Source organism: Miniopterus natalensis, chromosome 13 (genome assembly GCF_054644295.1).
Source record: "Miniopterus natalensis isolate mMinNat1 chromosome 13, mMinNat1.hap1, whole genome shotgun sequence".
Lineage (NCBI taxonomy): Eukaryota > Metazoa > Chordata > Mammalia > Chiroptera > Miniopteridae > Miniopterus > Miniopterus natalensis.
The window spans coordinates 54029134-54048886 of NC_142093.1; the positions used below are offsets into that span (position 1 = coordinate 54029134).

The 19753-nt window shown below is 40.9% G+C and overlaps 1 protein-coding gene across 2 annotated transcripts in view; it reads right to left on the reverse strand.

The window, feature by feature from the left end:
• Positions 1-10349: 10349 nt before the first annotated feature.
• TMEM131 (transmembrane protein 131) overlaps positions 10350-19753 on the reverse strand; it is a 181348-nt gene continuing 171944 nt past the window's right edge. For both annotated transcript variants that reach the window (XM_087823705.1, XM_087823706.1), the window contains exon 41: positions 10350-11397. In XM_087823705.1, coding sequence (XP_087679831.1) covers positions 11116-11397 — 282 coding nt within the window. In that variant the 3' untranslated portion in view covers positions 10350-11115. The remainder of the gene's footprint in view (positions 11398-19753) is intronic.

Genomic DNA, 19753 nt, shown 5'->3' on the forward strand with positions numbered 1-19753 from the left:
ATGTACAGTTTCATAGCACTGTGAAGTCAAATTTTATTTTCCATGAACAGCTTCATATAAAATTTCTCTGGGAAAATGAAACCACAGATTCCTGCTGCCTCCTCCTGCCCAGGACACCAAGAGACTGTGTGGGTTCTGGTCTCCTTTGCCCTTGTTAACTGCGACTGATGTGTCTCTGATGGTTGAGTTTGGGGATGCATTTTGAGAGGAAGTATTGCTCATAGTGACTCTATGTTTCCTATTTTTAAAAAGTGGGGGGCTAGAAGAGTGTGTGCCATAGCCTGCCTTAGGGAAGAAGGGGGTGGGAATGAAGATTGGGGTGGAGATGGGGGGGTACTTTCCCCAAGGGGACAGCTATGGGGCAGGGGCCTTTCTTCCAGCCATGGTGTTCCCGGTGGATGGTGTTCCAGCAATGGCAGCACACATTCAGAAGTGGGAAGGTGACTTAGGGCAAGAGAATTAAGTTTCAGAAGGATGTTGGATGCATTAAAACTTGCAGCCCCACACTGACTAACTGGCAAAGGAGATGGGGTTTGTGGGCATAGAGCTCTGCTGCAGCCTCCTCTCTCCTGAAAAAGGGGGTCTGGCCAGAAGGAGCGGTGAGACCATGGTAGATATTTGTTCCAAGTACAGTCCTTCTAAGAAACGTGGCCCTGGGCTTGCTGCCAAGGGGTGCTGTCACACGGGGGCTGAAGCAAAGGGCACACCCATGGGTGTGGTTCAGGGTGGGTGAGTGGAGGGGTCAGGGGCCAAGTGAGTGGCAAGGAGCTCAGGGTGCCCCAGGTCTGTGGCCCCATCCCTTCTGCCAATATTGGTTTGAACCCCTGGGGAAGTATGTATTTCAAAGATCTAACGTTTCAAATGCCCTTGGAATAATCTACCACAGTGACCAATAAAAATAGGAAGTGTCATTTATTTTTAAAAATTTCTTTATTGAGATATAACTGACATAACATATTAATTTCAGGTGTACAACATAATGATGTGATATTTGTATATATTAAGGAGTGACTGCCACAGTAACTGACATCCATCGCTTCACATACTTACAAAAATTTTTCCCCTTGTGATGAGATTTTTTTAAATCCTCACCTGAGGATATGTTTTTATTTTTTTATTATATTTTTTAGAGAAACAGGAAGGGGAGAAAGAGAGAACGAACTTGATGTGAGAGAGAGACATCAATTGGCTGCCTCCTGCATGCCCGACTAGGGGAGATGGAGATCAAACCCTCAACCCAGGTATGTGCCCTTGACCAGGTGTGCAGGCTGACACTTCTAACCACTGAACCACACCAGTCAGGGATGTATCTTCCTGATGGAGTGTTCCCTTTATCATTATAGCCTGAGGGCTGTTTTGTTTGATATAAGTATGGCTGTACTTTCTTTTGGTCACCATTTGCTTGGAGTATCTTCTTCCACCCCTTCACTTTGAGCCTGTTTGTCTTTGTAGCTGAGATGGGTCTCCTGAAGGCAATATATAGTTGGGTCTTTTTTTTGTTTTTTCAAATTTATCTTTATTGTTGAAAGTATTGACAGATGTCCCCTCCCCCCCCCACTGATCCCTTCCACCCCATATTCACCCCACCCCCAGACCTTCCCCATACCATTGTCTGTGTCCATAGGTTATGCACATATGCATGTAAGTTCTTTGATTACAATCTCTCCCCACCCACTGCCCCACCCCTGCCTTTCCTCTGAGATCCCTCAGTCTGTTCCATGCTTCTATGTCTCTGGATCTATTTTGTTCATTTATTTTGCTCATTATATTCTACATATGAGTGAGATCATGTGACACTTGTCTTTCTCTGCCTGGCTTATTTCACTTAACATAGTATTCTTCAGGTCCATCCATATCGTCCCAAATGTATGAGATCCTTCTTTACAGCTGCATAGTATTCCATAGTGTGAATGTCCCACAGCTTTTTATCTGCTCATCTACTGATGGGCACTTGGGCTGTTTCCAGATCTTAGCTATTGTAAATTGTGCTGCTTTGAACACCCATGTGATTGAATGTTTTTTAGTGTTTTTATTGCAGTTGACTTCTAATTTCATGCCATTGTGATCTGAGATGCTTGATTTCAATCTTCTTGAACTTGTAGAAACTTGTTTTGTGTCCTAACATGTGGTCTATCTTTGAGAGTGTCCAGTGTGCACTTGAGAAGAATGTATATTCTGCAGCTTTGGGTGGAACTTCCTGTAAATGTCAATTAAATCCATCTGATCTAGTGTGTCATTTAGGGTAACTCTTTCCTTGTTGATTTTTTGTCTGGAAGATCTATCCAGTGAAGTCAGTGGGGTGTTAAATTCCCCTGGTATGACTGTATTGCTGTCGATCTCTCCCTTGAAGTCCTCGAGAAGATTTTTATAAATTTAGGTGCTCCTATATTGGGTGCATATATGTTTATCAGGGTTATATCCTCTTGTTGGGTTGATTCCTTTGGTATTATGTAGTGACTTTTCTTGTCTCTCGTTATGGTCTTCACTTTGAAGTCTATTTTGTCCAATATGAGTATTGCTACCCCAGGTTTTTTTCATTCCTATTTGCACGGAAAATTTTTCCCATCCCTTCACTGTCTTCCTGTGTGAGTCTTATGTTTTGAGGTGGGTCTCTTGTAGACAGCATATATTTGGATCATGTTTTCTTATCCATTTGGCCACTCTATGTCTTTTTATTGGAGTGTTTAATCCATTTATATTTAAGGTTATTAGTAATAGATACTTATCTATTGCCATTTTAATTCTTTATGCCTATGTTTCTCTCTCTCTCTCTATTTCTACTTCTAATTATAGCAGTTCCTTTAGCATTTCCTGTAATGCTGGTTTGGTGGTGATAAACTCCTTAAGCCTTTTTTTTTGTTTTGTTTGGGAAGCTCTTTATTTCACCATCGATTTTGAATAATAGTCTTTTTGGATAGAGTAGTCTTGGTTTCAGATCCTTGCTTTGCATTACCTTGAATACTTCAAGCTGTTCCGTTCTGGCCTGTAGAGTTTCTGATGAGAAGTCAGCTGACAGCTTTATGAGAGCTCCTTTGTAGGTAACAGACTGCTTTTCTAGAACTGCCTTTAAGATTCTCTCTTTGTCTAGAATTGTTGGCATTTTAATTATGATATGTCTGGGAGTGGGCCTCTTTGGGTTCTTCTTGCTTGGGACTCTCTGTGCCTCCTGAACTTGTGTGACTTTTCCTTCACCAGGCTAGGGAAGTTTTCTGATATTATTTCTTCAAACAAATTCTCTATCCCTTGCTCTTTTTCTTCCTCTTCTGGCATTCCTATAATGCAAATATTGTTACATTTCATGTCTTCCCACATCTTCCTTAAACTCTGTTGTTTTTTAATTTTTTTTCTCTTTGGAGCTCTGATTAATTTTTTCTATCCTGTCTTCTAATTCGCTGATCTGATCCTCAGCTTCCTCTAATCTGCTGTTTATTCCTTCCAAAGTATCCTTTATTTCTGCTATGTCATTCTTCATAGTTTATCTTTATTTACGCTGTTGAGCATCCTTACAATTAGTATTCTGAACTCTATAACTGATAGATTACTTATCTCCATTTTATTTAGCTCTTTTTCTGAGGACTTCTCTTGTTCTTTCATTTGGGGCTTGTTTTTTTGTCTCCTCATTTTGGCTGCCTATTTGGATTTGTTTCTGTGTATTAGGTAGGCCTGCTAGGACTCTACCTTTTTGGAGGGTCTTTGGTGCAGGCCAGTGTTAGGCACAGTTTGTGACTGACCCTGAGTACCCTGTTTGGAGCGATCAACAGCCCTTGGCTTGAGGTCTCCTCTGCTGGGGCTGGGTGCGGTTGGCCAGGACCAAGATGCACACCAAGTCTGCTTTTCCAAGGCCTGAGTCCAGAAGCAGATTAGACAAAGACTCAAAGAACTCTGAGGTCTGTCTCAGCCTGCAGACTAATCTGATTCTCTTAATGAGCCTCAGGCTGTAGAAGCTCCACAGGGTAGGGTGAGAGGTTTTCCAGCAGGGTGGGGCAATTGCTCCCCCCACCTCCAGGCAAAATGTCTGCCTATGAAATATGTCCTCTGAAGTATGGGGGAATGACTTGACACAGAAATCCAGAAGGGTACCTTCTGAGCTCTATCTCCAGAGCCCACAACCCTAGATTCTCCTTACACAGCTCCAGTCCAAACTGCCCTCCCCCTGCTGGAGCCCAAGGTGAGTGGCTGCACACGAAACTTGGTGTGTTGGCCCTTTAAGAGGGTGCCTGCATTGCCAGCTCTCTCTCCCTGGCAGACAGAAACCTGGCTGCTTTTCACACCCAGATGTTCTGTGGGCACCTTTCTTAGTTTTGGTGCCCTTGGCTGGGAAGTCCAGCCTGGGCTTTAGGCCCCAGAGTCCTCAGTGGGAACCCCCCACAGCTATCTCTGTGGACCTTCAGCTGCTGCCTGTGGGAGCCCAGGCAGCCCTCTTGTGCCTCTGCACTTCCTACCAGTCTCTATGTGGACTCCACTTTAGGTCCTTGGTGATGAGGGTACTCTCCAGCTCACTTTCAGTTGCAGTTCATTATTCAGGATGTTTTTTCTGTATTTTAGTTGTAATTCCAGTTTGGTCCCAGGAGAGTGTCAGTGTAGCTTCCACTTAGGCTGCTACCATCTTTAATCTCATTTATTAAACCTAGTTTTTTGGTGGAGTCTTTAGGATTTTCTATGTACAATATCATGTCATTTGCAAATAATGACAGTTTTACTTCCTCTTTTCCCATTTGGATGCCTTTTATGTTTTCTTCTTGTCTGATCCCTGTGGCTAGGACTTCCAGTACTAAGTTAAGTAAGAGTGGTGAAAGTGGACACCCCTGTCTTGTTCCTGTTCTCGGGAAATGCTTTTATTTTTTGCCCATTGAGTATGATGTTGGCTATAGGTTTGTCATATATGGCCTTTATGTTGAGGTATGATCCCTCTATTCCCACTTTGCTGAGAGTTTTTATAAAAAAATTAGTGTTGGATTTTGTCGAATGCCTTTTCTATGTCTATTGATATGATCATGTGATTTTTCTCTTTCAACATGTTTATGTGATGTGTCATGTTTGATGGGCGACTATTGCACCAGCCTTGCACCCCTGGAAAAAATCCCACTTGGTCATGGGTATATGATCTTTTTAATATATTGCTGGATCTATTTGCTAATATTTTGATTTTAGCATGATCAGGGTTATTGGCCTCTGCACTTCCTACCAGTCTCTATGCAGTCTCCACTTTAGGTCCTGGGTTATGAGGATGCTCTCCAGCTAATCTTCAGTTGATTATTCAGGTTGGTTTTTCTCTGTTTTAGTTGTAATTCCAGTCTGTTCCTGGGAGAGTGTCAGTTTCGCTTCCACTCCATCTGCTGCCATCCTGAAATCTCTCCCTTGTGTTTTTGTCTGCTGTTTTAGTTTGGTGGTTTTCTATGATGTTTTTCTCAGTTTCCTCTTTTTTATGTTTTGTGTTTTTTTCTGCTCTAGATTTTTGTTTTGTGGTGACCATGTAGGTTGTATAAAACATCTCATGAACAAAAGTCCTTTTTCTACTGATAGCATCTTATCTTCATCTGCCTGTGCAGTGTCTGTCCTTTTCTTCCTCTCATGCTTTTGTCGCAAATTATTCCTTTTTATGTTGTAAATGTTTACCAAATTAAAGGAGCTACGGGGTTATTTTTACATCTGATAAGGGGTTAATTTCCACAACATATAAAAGACTTATACAACTGAACACCAGGAAGACAAACAATCCAATTAAAAAATGGGCAAAGGACCTGTATAGACACTTCTCCAAAGAGGACATACAGATGGGCCAAGGGACATATGAAAACATGCTTAAGGTTGCTTTTCATCAGAGAGATGCAAATTAAAACAATGAGAGATCACCTCCCACCTGTCAGAATGGCTACTTAATGAATCAACAAACAAGTGCTGGCGAGGATGTGGAGAAAAGGAGCCCTAGTGCACTGCTGGCGGGAATGCAGACTAGACTGGTGCAGCCACTGTGGAAAGCAGTATGGAGTTTCCTCAAAAAATTAAAAATTGAACTTCCATTTGACCCAGTGATCCCACTTCTGGGCATATATCCCAAGAATCCCGAAACAGCAATCAGAAAGAATATATGCAGTGCTATTCACAGTAGCACTATTTACAATAGCTAAGATCTGGAAAAAGCCCAAGTGCCCATCAGTAGGTGAGCGGATACAAAGCTGTGGTACATTTATACCATGGAATGCTACTTGGCTGAAAAAGGATCTATTACCCTTTGGGACAGCATGAATGGAACTGGAGAGTATTATGCTAAGTGGAATAAGCACTCAGAGAAAGACAAATATCATGTTCTCACTTATGTGTAGAATCTAATGAACAAAATAAACTGATCATCAGAATGGAACCAGAAGCATGAATGGCTGGGAACAGACTGGCCTGTGCCCGAAGGGAGTGTGGAGGGGGTGACTGAATAAAGAAGGTGAAAGGATTAGCTAAAGAACACATATGCATACCCCATGGACACAAAAAATAGTTTTGTGGCTAACTGCTCCCTAACCCTAGTTTTAGAGCTAACCCTAACCCTAAAGCTAACCCTACTCCTAGCCTTATCCCTAACACTAACTCAAACCCTAACCCAAACTAAACCTACCCCTACCCCTAAACCTAACCATAACCCTATACCTAGCCCAAGCCCTAGTCTTATCCCTGACTCTAACTCTAAACCTATTTGTAACCTTAAATGTAATCTGTTCTAGACCTAACCCAATCCATAACACTGATCTAGCCTTAAGCTTAACCCTATCCCTTGCCTTAACACCTAGGCTTAGAATCAGGGACTTTTGTCAAGACATTCAGGTGTCCAGTTGTGCTCTTCCCCGAGTGATGACCTTTTTCAGACCTGTAACAAGTTTCACAAGAAAAACAGTAAGACATGAACATTAGAATATTCCATCTCCATACTCTCTTCCCCATACTTCCAGCTACAGGGAAATGTCTGTAAACCTTAATTCAGAAGTGTTTTTCTATATAGCTGTTACCTGGTCCTTTTAAACTGGGAGCCACTTAGGAAAACTGTGAATACCTGTCTAGGAGTGTACTCAACATTGATTCATTGGAATGATAGCCACACACTCCCTATTACCTCTTGCCCAGAATACGCAGCTAACTGAAATACTAAAACTAGAGAGATCTAGACAGTTTGCTCATAGCATTTAAAATGTATTGATTTTATGTGTGTGATAAACTAATATGTGCATTAAGTATTGGGAATATATTACTACCTTTGAAGTAATACACAGGTAAACCTAGCGTGTGGAATGCTGGGATCTTTGAAATATTATAACACCATTTACTGGGGAGCACGTTGGAATATTCAATACAGAGGTAGTAGGAATTACATTTAGTTGTTATAGTTTGTGCTAAAAACAGTTTATCAAAATCACTCTTGGTATGAATCACTTCTAAGAGGGTTCCAATACTTTGCTACAGTATTACAGAATACACAGCTAATTGAAACACTAAAAGTAGACTGATCTAGACAGAGTACTCTTAGTGTTTAGCGTTCAAAATGTGTTGATTTTATGATCTGTCATAAACTAATATGTGCATTAAGTACTGGGAATATGTTACCATATTTGAAGTAATACACACGTAAACCTAGTATGTGGAATGTTGGTATCTACTATAAAGGTTAGAAGCCTTTGTTTCTAAAGCATTCAGATTGTCTATCCCCCAAACAAATTTGTTTATATTATCAGTATAAATATTTGCTTTTACTTATTTTTTGCTAACCTTCCCAGGTGTCATCTGAAATGACTTATTTTTTGCGACCGGTTTATATTTTAAGGGTGAATTTAAGTCTGTGATAGCATTTTAATTAGGAACAAATGAAATTAAGTCAGGGCTAGTGAAAGGAATCTAACAATTACAAAGGGTATGTTAAAAAAAGGGTTAAGAGTTGACAATAATTTGGTGACAGAAAGGAATCTCTCTTCATTTGATGCATTTTAATTAATTCATTTCACATGAAAAACCCAGATTATAATTTTACTTCTTTGGTACATTTATGTAAGAAAAAATTTAAAGGGATCTATTAAAATACCATTATTTGTATGCATATAGGCATATAAAGGTATAAAAACATAAAATAGGTAATGATTTAGAGTTAACTGTGGTTTTAAATACAACCGACTTTTCAGTTATTAAATAATACTACATATAGCATTAAAATCAATTGAGCCCGGCTGGGCGTGGCTCAGCGGTTGAGCGTCAACCTAGGATCCAGGAGATTGCGGTTTGATTCCCAGTCAGGGCACATGCCCGGGTTGTGGGCTCGATCCCCAGTGGGGGGCCTGCAGGAGGCGCCAATCAATGACTCTCTCATCCCTGATGTTTCTATCTCTCTCTCCCTTTCCCTTCCTCTCTCTGAAATCAAGAGAGATATATTAAAAAAAAAAAAATCAACTGAAAATCAGTTGTCTATTATCCTGTGCATATTCCTGAATGTCTCTACAACTACTGTACCCAGTATAACTACATTAATTATGACCTATAATAAAAAGTACTTATATATTTTTTCTTCAGATATGTGACTTCCAGACAGAAATATATACAGTGTTAATATTTAGTGTTAAGCATTAAACCCATTACTTTTAAATTTTAAAATGGCAAAACATATCATCGAAAAGTATTTGCATATTGATAATATGCTGACATTTTAAGAAATGTTTGACATTCTTTTTTTACATTTTTTTTTTTTTTTAAAGAAACTGTACAGCCCTGGCCAGCTTGCCGCAGTGGTTAGAACATCGGCCCGTGGCCTGAAGGGTCTCGGGTTCAATTCCCGGTCAAGGGCATGTACCTCAGTTGCAGGCTTGATCCCCGGCCCTGGTTGGGGTACATGTGGGAGGCAACCAATTGATGTCTCTCTCATATCGGTTTCTCTCTTTGCCCCCCACCCCCTTCCACTGTCTAAAAAAATCAACGGGAAAAACGGCCTTGGGTGAGGATTAACAACAACAAAAAGAAACTGTGTACAACTATTTAAAGATTATTTATAAATTAATTTAGGACTAAACTTTTAAAGTTACCAATCTGAACATTAAAAATTTTGTTAACATTACATTTTCATCAACTTGCAGTATTTTAAGAATTTTATAAAATCAAGCCTTTTAAAAAGACATCCATTATTTTTTTTAAACACAATTATATATGTATACTTATATATAAATTTTAATATTCAATGAAACTTTGGCCTAGTACAAAGCACCCTCGGGTGAACGGTGCCTCATCATAGCTGTCTGACCGCCTCCGGCAGAGCTCTGGGTTTGATTGGTACATCTCTGCTGGAATACCTACCCTGAGAGTTATCTGGAAAACCCGAGTACAGTAGAAACCCTTGTTCGCATTTCCTCCCTTTTCAAGTGTATGACGCTTCAGTCCTGCAAGAGCAGCTGGGGAAATGCAACTTGCAGGAAAGGCAGCCATGTGGGCGGCTCAGGTGATCTTATGAAGGAGCAAGTTTGGGGGCCCTGAGATACCCCTATGAAGATAAAATTTGCCAATATTATTCTTTTGTAAGTGAGGGCTAATATGCTGCCTGCCTGCTGCCTGTTTCCATAGCTTTGTAACACCTTATTACTTACTTTGGTGTAGGATCTCAAGCCTGGAGTGTCTTGGCTTTGCAGGTGCACACAGGAGACCCAGCCAGTGAGGCTAGGTCCGCCAGGTGCCCGACCAGTGGAGCTCTGACCGTAGAGGGATGTGTGTCCCCGAGGGATAGAGCACAGGGTAGAGAAGCAATGTGGCTGGTTTGCTGAGCTTTGGTATAAAGGGGAGAAAAAGTCGGACTCAACATCACCCTGTACAAGGTTTCAACTAAACCACTCTGACCTTCCTGGGGGTGGTTGGAGTTCTCCAAGATGCACTTGACCTCAAATAGAACATTTATGTTCAGTGTCTCCTGGTTACCCAGCAAAGGCTGTACGTCCGGAGGTTGGCTTTAAAATAAACTGGAAATGAAAGATGACAAAAGCAAGTTGGAGCAGCAAGACTTTTTGGAAGATCAAACGACACCGATGCATCATAGCATGTAGGTATCTGTGTACCCTCTACAGGAACCATCTGGAGGAGTTACGGGAGTTTTAAAATTGGAAAATGGTCAACACATTCTATTTAAAAGGAAAAGTAAGTTTTAAATGTGCAAACTTTTTCTATCGAGGACCTGCAGTGATTACCATGGGAATACTCAGAATTTAATTAGAGCATGGGATTCCAGCCACGATCCATCAAATTCCACAGAATAAGTAAATGACAGCACGGCTGACTTTGGTGCAAGAGAATCCAAATAGATGCACCTTGCATGTAAAAAAGGGCACACAACAATTCAAGGCTTTTGAAAAAAAGCATTTATTTCAAAGTACAACACAAAGTTGTATTTTTAAGAAATACACATTCAATCTTGTATCTCAAGACTTGGCTATGTGCATTTCAGTTTTTTAAAATAAATTCAGGTATACAAATGTTACATACCTCAAGTACAAACAGCACAGAAAATGCATATGGTCTTATCTGAATGTTTTTACATTCATTCACTATTCTTCAAGTTGACTTACATTTCTGTAATCTGCTTTTACACCAGGACAGCCTTATTTTAAAAAAATACTCTGTATTTTTCAGCACAAAGTCCTCATACATTTTTAAAATTAGATCTTGGCGCATAATATTGTGAAATTATAAAAAAACCAAACCTGGTAGTTTAATAAAATTGTCACATGCCAGGACTTCTGAATCAACTCAAATTATTTCCTTAGCTGTAATGTCAGATTCGTGTTCATACAGATAAATTAAGGATGGAAGAAGACAGGAGGTGGAAACTTGACAACAGTTAAGGTTCTCAGATGTACAGGTCTTACCGGAGTTTGTGGCTGAGTCCAGACTTTTCTCTAAAAGCAAACAGCAAATCTCATTATCATAATTGCAAGAAAGATCTGAAAGCAGCGAGTGGTACAAGCCTGCCCTGCTTGAGTCTGTTTTGCGAAGATGAGGGGGGTGGGGGGTGGGGAGCTACAGCAGTAAGAGCCTTAGAAAGATGTCTCAGAAACTGACATATCATGATCTAGACGAGGACCCCCATTTTTTTTTTTTTTTTGCCTAATTTCAATTCTCATGAGGGAACTGTGAATTAGACCATGGGTCAGAGCTTCTCCTCCCAATTGTGGGGCTCCATATCCGCCAGGGGTTGTAGGTCTGTCCCACATCATCAGCTGGACTGGAGGCAGAAGGAGCGTGAGGAGCAGAGTTCTCTGTGCCCATGAGGCCAATGCTGGTCAGCGTGTTTGCTGGAGTGGTGAAAGGAAGGGCGCTGCTAAGGTTGCTGGACCAGATCGAGTTGCTGAATGGAGTGGTGGACCACAAGCCGCTGGTGTTGCCAAGGATTGACTGCAAAACAAAAAACAATGCGGGCATCAGGCTTGTGAAGAGCAGGCAGATGGTGAAGTGGTGAAGGTTATAATGAAAATAGGGGCTGGGCCATACATATCTTTTATGTTACATATTTAAAACAAATGTGTTACATGTAGAGACATCCCAGAGTCTGAGCAGATGGTTGTGATACTTTAAAGAAGGCCTGGCCCACAACAGCCAGGGGCCAAAACAGCTCTGCCTGTTTCTGTAAAGAAAGTTCCACTGCAGTCCATTCAGGTTCTGTCCTGGCTGCTTGGGCACCATTATGGCAGAGGTGAACAGGTGAAACAGCACAACCTATAAAGCCTAAAATATTTATTGACTCCTGTGTTAAAGAATGGTTGAGAAGCTTTTAAAACTAAAGTTAAAATATTACAAGCAGAGACAGGCTTTGGACTCTATCTAGTTAAAATCACTACCATTAAACTTTGCTTGTCTAATGTAGTTCTCCTGAGAATGAGGACGTAACCACCACAGCGGGATCATGCTTTTGTCACAGTTTTGTGAAAGCTGAGACCAGTAATTATTTTCTTTGGTAATACTACTTTTCTAGAGCATAATTTTTGCAGAAAAATTTAGGTGAAATGCAAACAAATGCACACGAGAAAGCTCATGTGAAGACACAGGTGCTTCTCAGAAACAAAATCTGTACTACCCCGAGCAAACCCTCCAACCGGCAATCACCTGTTTGCTCTCTGTATCTAGTTTGTATCTGTATCTGAGTGTTTCTGTTTTCTTTGTTCATTTATTTTTTACTTTAGATTCCACAGATAAGTGATATCACATGGTGTCTTTCTCTGTCTGACTTATTTAACTTAGTATAATACCCTCTAGATCTATCTATGTTGTTGTAAATGGCATGATTTCATTCTTTTTATGGCCAAGAAATACTCCAGTGTATGTATGTACCACATTTTCTTTATCCATTTGTCTATTGATGGCCACTCAGGTTGCTTCCATACTTGGCTATTGTAAATTATGCTGCCATAAACATAGGGGTGCGTCTATCTTTTCAAATTCATGTTTTGGGTTTCTTCAGATAAATACTCAGATGTTGAACTGCTGGACTGTATGGTAGTTCTACCATTAAGTTTTTGAGGAACCACTGTATTGTATTCCATGATTGTACCAAAGTACAATCCACCAACAATGCACGAGGGTCTCCTTTTCTCCACATCTTCACCAACATTTGTTAACTTTTTTAATGATAGCTGTTCTGACAGGTGTGTGGTTTTGATCTGCATTTCCCTGATGATTAGTGATGTTAAGCATCTTTTCATATGTCTGTTGGCCATATGTGTGTCTTCTTTGGAGAAACGTCTCTTCATGTGATCTGCCCATTTTTAAATTGGATTTGTGTGTGTTTATGTGTGTTAAATTATACAGGGAGGAGCAAAAGTAGGTTTGTAGTTGTTTGTATGGGAAATAATACAATAATTATTTCTGTGTTTCATGTACTCACAACTGTAAATCTACTTTTGCCCCACCCTGTATGAGTTCTTCATATATTTTGGATATTAACCCCTTCTCTGATGTATCATTAGTGAATATCTTCTCCCATTCAGTAGGTTTCTTTTCATTTTGTTGGTTTCCTTCACTGTGCAGACACTTTTTAGTTTGATGTAGTCCCATCTGTTTATTTTTTTGTTTCCTTTGCCCAAGGAGATGTATCCAAAAAAGTATCGCTAAGAGTGATGTCAAAGATTTACCATGTTTTCATCCAGGAGTTTTATAGTTTCAGGCCTTACATTTAAGGCTTTAATCCATTTTGAGTTCATTCTTGTATACGGTGTAACAAAGTGGTCTAATTTCTTTTCTTTTTGGCATGTATCTCTCCAGTTTTCCCAACACCACTTATTGAAGAGACTGTCTTTACCCCATTGTATATTCTTGCCTCCTCTGTCATAGATTAATTGAACATATAAGCAGGGGTTTATTTCTGGGCTGTCAATTTTTATGCCAGTACCATACTGTTTTGATTATGACAGACTTGAAGTATAGCTTGAAATCAGGTAGAGTCATAATCTCTGAATTTGTTGTTCTTTCTCAAGATCGCTTTGGTTATTCGTGGTCTTTTGTGGTTCCATATAAATTTCAGGATTATTTGTTCTTTCTGTGAAAAGTGCCGTTGGTGTTTTGATAGGGATTGTGCTGAATGTGTAGACTGTTTTGGGTAGTATGAACAGCTTAATGATGTTAATTCTTCCTATCCATGAACACGGTATATCCTTCCATTTATTTGTTTTCCAATACTATGTTGAATCAAAGTGGTGAAAGTGGACATTCTAGTCTTCTTGTTCCTGATCTTAAAACAAAAAGCTCTCAGCTTTTCACTGTTGAGTATGATGTTATTAGCTGTGGGTTTGTCATATCTGGCCTTTATTAAATTGAGGTATGATCCCTCTATACCCATTTTGCTCAGAGTTTTTATCATAAATGAATGTTAAATTTTGTCAAATGCTTTATCTACATCTATGGATATGATCACATGATTTTCATCCTTCATTTTGCTTATATGGTGTATCATGTTAACCGATTTGTGGATACTGAACCAAAACCTTGCATTTTGGGAATAAATCCCACTTGTTCATGGTATATGATCTTTTAAATGAATTGTTGCATTATGTTTGCTAATATTTTGTTGAAGATTTTTGCTTCTATGTCCATCAGGGATATTGGCCTATAATTTTCTTTTTTTGTATTATGTTTGTCTGGTTTTGGTTAAGAGGGTAATGCTGGCCTTGTAAAATGAGCTTGGGAGTTTCCCTTCCTCTTAAATTTTTTGGGGTAGTTTGAAAAGTATAGGTATTAATTCTTCTTTGGATATTTGGTAAAGTTCAACTGTGAAGCCATCTGGTCCAGGATTTTTGTTTGTTGGCAGTATTCTGATTACTGATTCCATTTCATTAGTCATTATCAGTCTGATAGAATTTTCTGTTTCTTCCTAATTTAGACTTGAAAGGTTGTATGTTTGTAGGAATTTATTAGTTTCCTACAGGTTGTCTAATTTGTTGGCATATAATTGCTCTAGTATTTTTAAAAAAATCTTTTCCTAAGGATATGTTTATTGATTTGAGAGAGGGGGAGAAAGAGGGAGAGAAACAATGATGTGAGGATTGATTGGCTGCCTCCAGGGACAGAACCAGGGACAGGTATGCGCCCTGACAGGATGATGCTCTAACCAACTGAGCCACCTCGCCATGGACTAGATTTTTTTATTCTTTCTATTTCTGTGGTATGAGTCTTCACTTTTCTTTCATTTCTGATTTTACTTTTTCGGTCTTTTTTTTTTCTTGACAAGTCTCACTAAAGGTTTATCAATTTTGCTTGTCTTTTCATAAAATCAGCTCCTGGTTTCATTGATCTTTTCTATTGTGCTTTCATTCTCTATTTAATTTACCTCTGCTATGATCTGTTTCCTTCCTTCTACCCTAGTTCCATTTATATTTAAAGTAATTATTGATAAGTATGTAGCTATTGACGTTTTATTGTTTTGACTGATTTTGGAGTTCTCTGTTCCGTTCTTATTTGCTTGATCTCTTCTGTTTTATGTTGGCTTTTTATAGTGTGTTTGAGTTATTTCTTGTACATCTCTTGTAGATTTTTGGTTTGTGGTTACCATGTGCTGCATATATACCAAGCTATATTTATTGCAGTCTATTTGAAGTTGATTATTGCTTAAGTTTGAACACATTCTAAAATCACTACAATTTTTACTCACCCCATCCATGTTTGTCATTTTTTTCCTTTTGTGTTTGTGTGTATCCCTTAATTTATTATTGTAATTACACACGATCTTCTACTTTTGCCTTTTAACCTTTGTACTCGCTTTACAGTTGGCCTATCCACTGCTTTTATTACGTATTTGCCTTTGTTAGTGATCATTTTTTTCCTTTCATATATTTTCTTATTCATATTTTGGATCCTTTCTTCTTAAAGAAGTCCCTTTAACATTTCCTGTAATACTAGTTTAGGAGTGATAAACTCCTTTAGAGCTTTTTCTTATCTGGGAAACTTTCTCTCCTTCAATTCTAAAATACTGGTTGTAGGTCTTTGCTTTCCATCACTTCGTATATTTTGTGCCAACTTCTTCTGGATGGCAAAGTGTTGATAAATCAGCTGACAATCTTCTGGGAGCTCCTTTGAAGGTAACTAATGGCTTTTTTCTTGCTGCATTTAAGATTCTCTGTCTTTAACCTTTTGCATTTTAATTATGATGTGTCTTGGTGTGAGCCTCTGGGTTACTCTTGTTTGGCACACTATGCTTGTATGCCTACCTCCATTGCCAGAGTAGGGAAGTTTTCCATCATTATTTTTTCAAATAGGTTTTCAATCCCTTGCTCTCTCTTTTCTCCTTCTGGTGCCCTATGATGCAATGTTGGAATGCTCTTGAGGTTGTCCAAGGGATCCCTTAAATTATTCTCATTTAAAAAAATTTTTTTCAGGAGTGACAAGATGACAGTGTAAGTAACAGCGGTACCTGATGCCTCCCATAACCATATCAAAATTACAACTAAAATACAGAACCATCACTCAGAACCTCCTGAAATCTAGCTGAACAGAAGTCCTACAACTAGGGCACTGAAGAAGCACATCCAGACCAGTAGGGAGGGGCGGAGATGAGGGGTGGAACCTGGGCTGAATCACAGAGAGGTGACCGTGGTCCAATACCCAGGTACTGTGGTTTAAAACTAGGAGGGAGGGATATCTCGGCAGTGAAGGTTTCCTGGGGGAGCGAGGGGTCCGAGCCCCAAATCAGGCCCCCCAGCCCAGGGTTCCAGTGCTGGGAAGAGAAGTCCCCACAACTTCGGGCTGTAAACACCAGCGGGGATTGTGCCGAGTAAGCGGAGACTGTGGGAGTCCCAGGCAGTTCCTCTTAAAGGGCCCATACGGGGACTTACTCAGATGCGCTCCCTCTAAGCTCCAGCACTGGGTAGCAGCTTGAAAGGAACCTGGGACACTGTGGGAGGAACTAACTTGCCTGGAATCAGGGAGAGAGCTGGATGGGCAGCTTTATCCCAGACAGGAGGAGGCAGAGGCCATTGCTCCTTTGATGAGCCCTCTCCCCACAGAGCTGGCAGGCAGGTGCTTCTCTGAATCTCCATCAATCTGACTCACATATTTTGCCCCACCCTGGTGATTCCCAGAGACCCTGCCTTTCCCTACTTGCAAGCTCATCCAAGCCATTTTCAGTGGCTTTTCTATGCAAGTAGCCTCTCTAGCTTCACGCTGAGGACTTTCCTAAAATCTCTCAAACAAGCAGCAGCTGGCCTCAGCATGCCCCATACCTCTAGATAAGTGGCCCGAGGCCTGGCTCTAGAGGCAGCCTGAATAGGTTCATAGCCTGGCCTCTCCTGGACACCTCCAAGCCTAGCACAAATAGCAGCCATCTACGGATTGCTGTATAGCTCATGCTGGGTGGGCATGGGCAAGGCACAGGCAGAGGCTAACTTTGCACCTCCTGGGAGGCCCCAGAGACAGTGCACCTGGTGATCAGCTTTGACCATGCTGGATTACAACCCTACCATATCCACAAGTGACACACTCAAGGGATGGACTCGGGGAACACCAAAGCCCCACTGAAATAAATCCTGCTCCATAAGGGTGTCTCCAGCACACCAGCTCTTTGGCTGTAGTTGTAGCTGGTCCTCACAGCTGATTGGCCTGGGGGTCAATTCCTCCCAGTGGCCAATAGCAACCAAGGCTCAACTACAACAGGACAGTGCACACAGTCCACACAGTAGAGCACCTAGAAGGCCCAGCTCAGGTGACTGGGGAAGCTGAGCCACCTGGCCCTATAGGACACCTAGTACACAAAGCCACTCTACAAATTCCAGGAGACAGCAGCTCTACCTAATACATAGAAACCACCAGGAAGCAGCCAAAACGTGGAGGCAAGGAAACATGTCACCAAAGAAAGAACAGATGAAATCTCCAGGAAAGGAACTAAATGAAATGGAGTCAAGCGACCTACTAGATGAAGAGTTCAAAATAATGGTTATAAGGATGCTCAAGGATCTTAGTAAGACTATTTATTAAGGAAACTAGTGAGACTGTCAATGACATAATAAAGTACCAATCAGAAATGAAGGCTGCACAAAAGCTATAATTAAGAATAATTTACAGGAAATCAACAGTAGAGGACGCTGAGAATCAAATCAGTAATTTGGAACATGAGGAAGCAAAAAATGGCCAACTGGAAGAGCAAAAAGAAAAAAGAATCCAGAAATATGAAGATAATGTAAGGAGTCTCTGGGACAACTTTAAGCAGCCCAACATTTGTGTTATGAGGGTGCCAGAAGAAGAAAGAGAGCAACAAACTGAAAACCTTTTTGAAAAAATCACAGAAAACTTACACTACCTGGTGAAAGAAATAGACTTACAAGTCCAGGAAGTACACAGAGTCCCAAACAAGGTGAACCCAAAGAGGCCCACAGCAAGATACATCATAATTAAAATGCCAAAGGTTAGAGACAGAATCTTAAATGCAGCAAGAGAAAAGCAATTAGTTACCTACAAGGGAGCACCCACATGACTGTCACCTGATTTCTCAACAGAAACTTTGCGGGCCAGAAGGGAGTGGCAAGAAATATTCAAAGTGATGAAAAGCAAGAACCTACAACCAAGATTACTCTACCCAGCAAAGTTATCATTTAGAACTGAAGGTGAGATTAAAGACCTTCACAGATAAGAAAAAGCTAAACCACTATTACATAAAATGAAGGGTCTTCTTTAAGAAGCAGCTAATGAACAAAATAATCTGACAAACAAAATAGACTCAGAGACACTGAAGCATGCAATAAGACTGTCTTATCTCAGGGAAGAAGGAAGGGGGGTGGGGGATGGGAAGACATTAACCAAAGAAGTTATATGCATATATGCATAACCCAGGGACACAGACAATAATAGGGTGAAGGCCTGGGGAGGGGGTGGGAGCAAGGTGGAGGGGGTCAATGAGGGGAAAAAAATGGGACACCTGTAATACTTTCAACAATAAAGATAAATTAGAAAAAAATTTTTTTTTCTTTCTGCTGTTCTGATTGGGTATCTCCCGCTACCTTACTTCCAGATCACTAATTTGATCCTGTGCTTCATCTAATCTGTTGATTCCCTCTAATGTACTTCTCATTTCACTTATTATACTCATCATTTCTGGTTCTTTTTTATGTTTCTATCTTCTTTTCTATGTTTCCTTTTTGTTGAAGTTCTCCCCGAGTTCATTTATTCTTCCCCTAAATTTACTGAGTATCCTACAGCCAAGTGTTCTGAATTCTTTATCTGGTAGATTGCTTATCTCCATTTCATTCTTTTTCTGGAGTTTTGTCCTGTTCTTTCATTTGGGACATGTTTGTCCCCTCGTTTTGGATACCTTCCTATTTTTATTTCTATGTATTAGGTAGATATACTACATCTGCATGTCTTGGGAGAATGCCCTTATTTAACAGGTGTCCTATAGGGCTCAGTGGTGCAGTCTCCCTGGGTGTCCCTTGTGTAGGTTGTGTGTACCTTCCTGTTGAGCCTTGATTGCTGTTGGCACATCAGTAGGTGGGACTGACCCTCATGAGGGCTGACTGGCTGTGAGGGTTGGCTGAGACTATAGTGGAAAGTTGTTGTGTGTGACCCTACAGAGTGCAAGTTGCTTTAGTGGGGTTCTAGTGCCAGCTGAGTCCACTTTTCAGACGTGTTATTTGTGGAACGGGCTGGGTGGTGGTCTTGTGTGGCCTGAAGCTGGCTACCAGGTGTGTTGGTTCTGGAGCCTCTTGGGAGTGACTTTGGTGCAGGTCAAGGTCAACCACCACTTGTAACCTGGCTTGGGGCCATCCATGGGAGCTGAGGCCATCTGTCACTTGTGCTGGGTTTGTGGCTGCTTATGTGAGGCTACATTCCAAGCCACGACTGGCTGCTGCTTATGCCAGTCTTGAGGAGCTAAGTGATGGGAGTTGCAATGCAAGCTGACACTGGTTGCTGATTGTGCGGGGCTTAGGGTAGCTTAGCAAGATGTACTGGGTACACCAAGGCCTGCCACTGCTTGGTTGAGATTTGTGGACCTTTGAGAGGTTTAGGGAAAGTCTGCAGTGCAAGCCAAGGCAGGTTGCTTGTGTGAAGGAGCCCCTGGAAGAGACTTAGCTGGGCAGGAGATTTGGGTGGGGCAGGGTCTCAGGGAATCACAAGGGCGGGGTGAACCATGTTAGCCAGGCTACTGAATAGCTCAGGTTTGGTGCCAGGCCGGCTGAGTGGGTAGAGAGCTTAACAAAAGAATTATGTCACCTGGCAGCACTTCTGTCCCTGAAAAGAGCTGCTCTGGCCCATGCCCCTCTATCCCTAGCTCTGA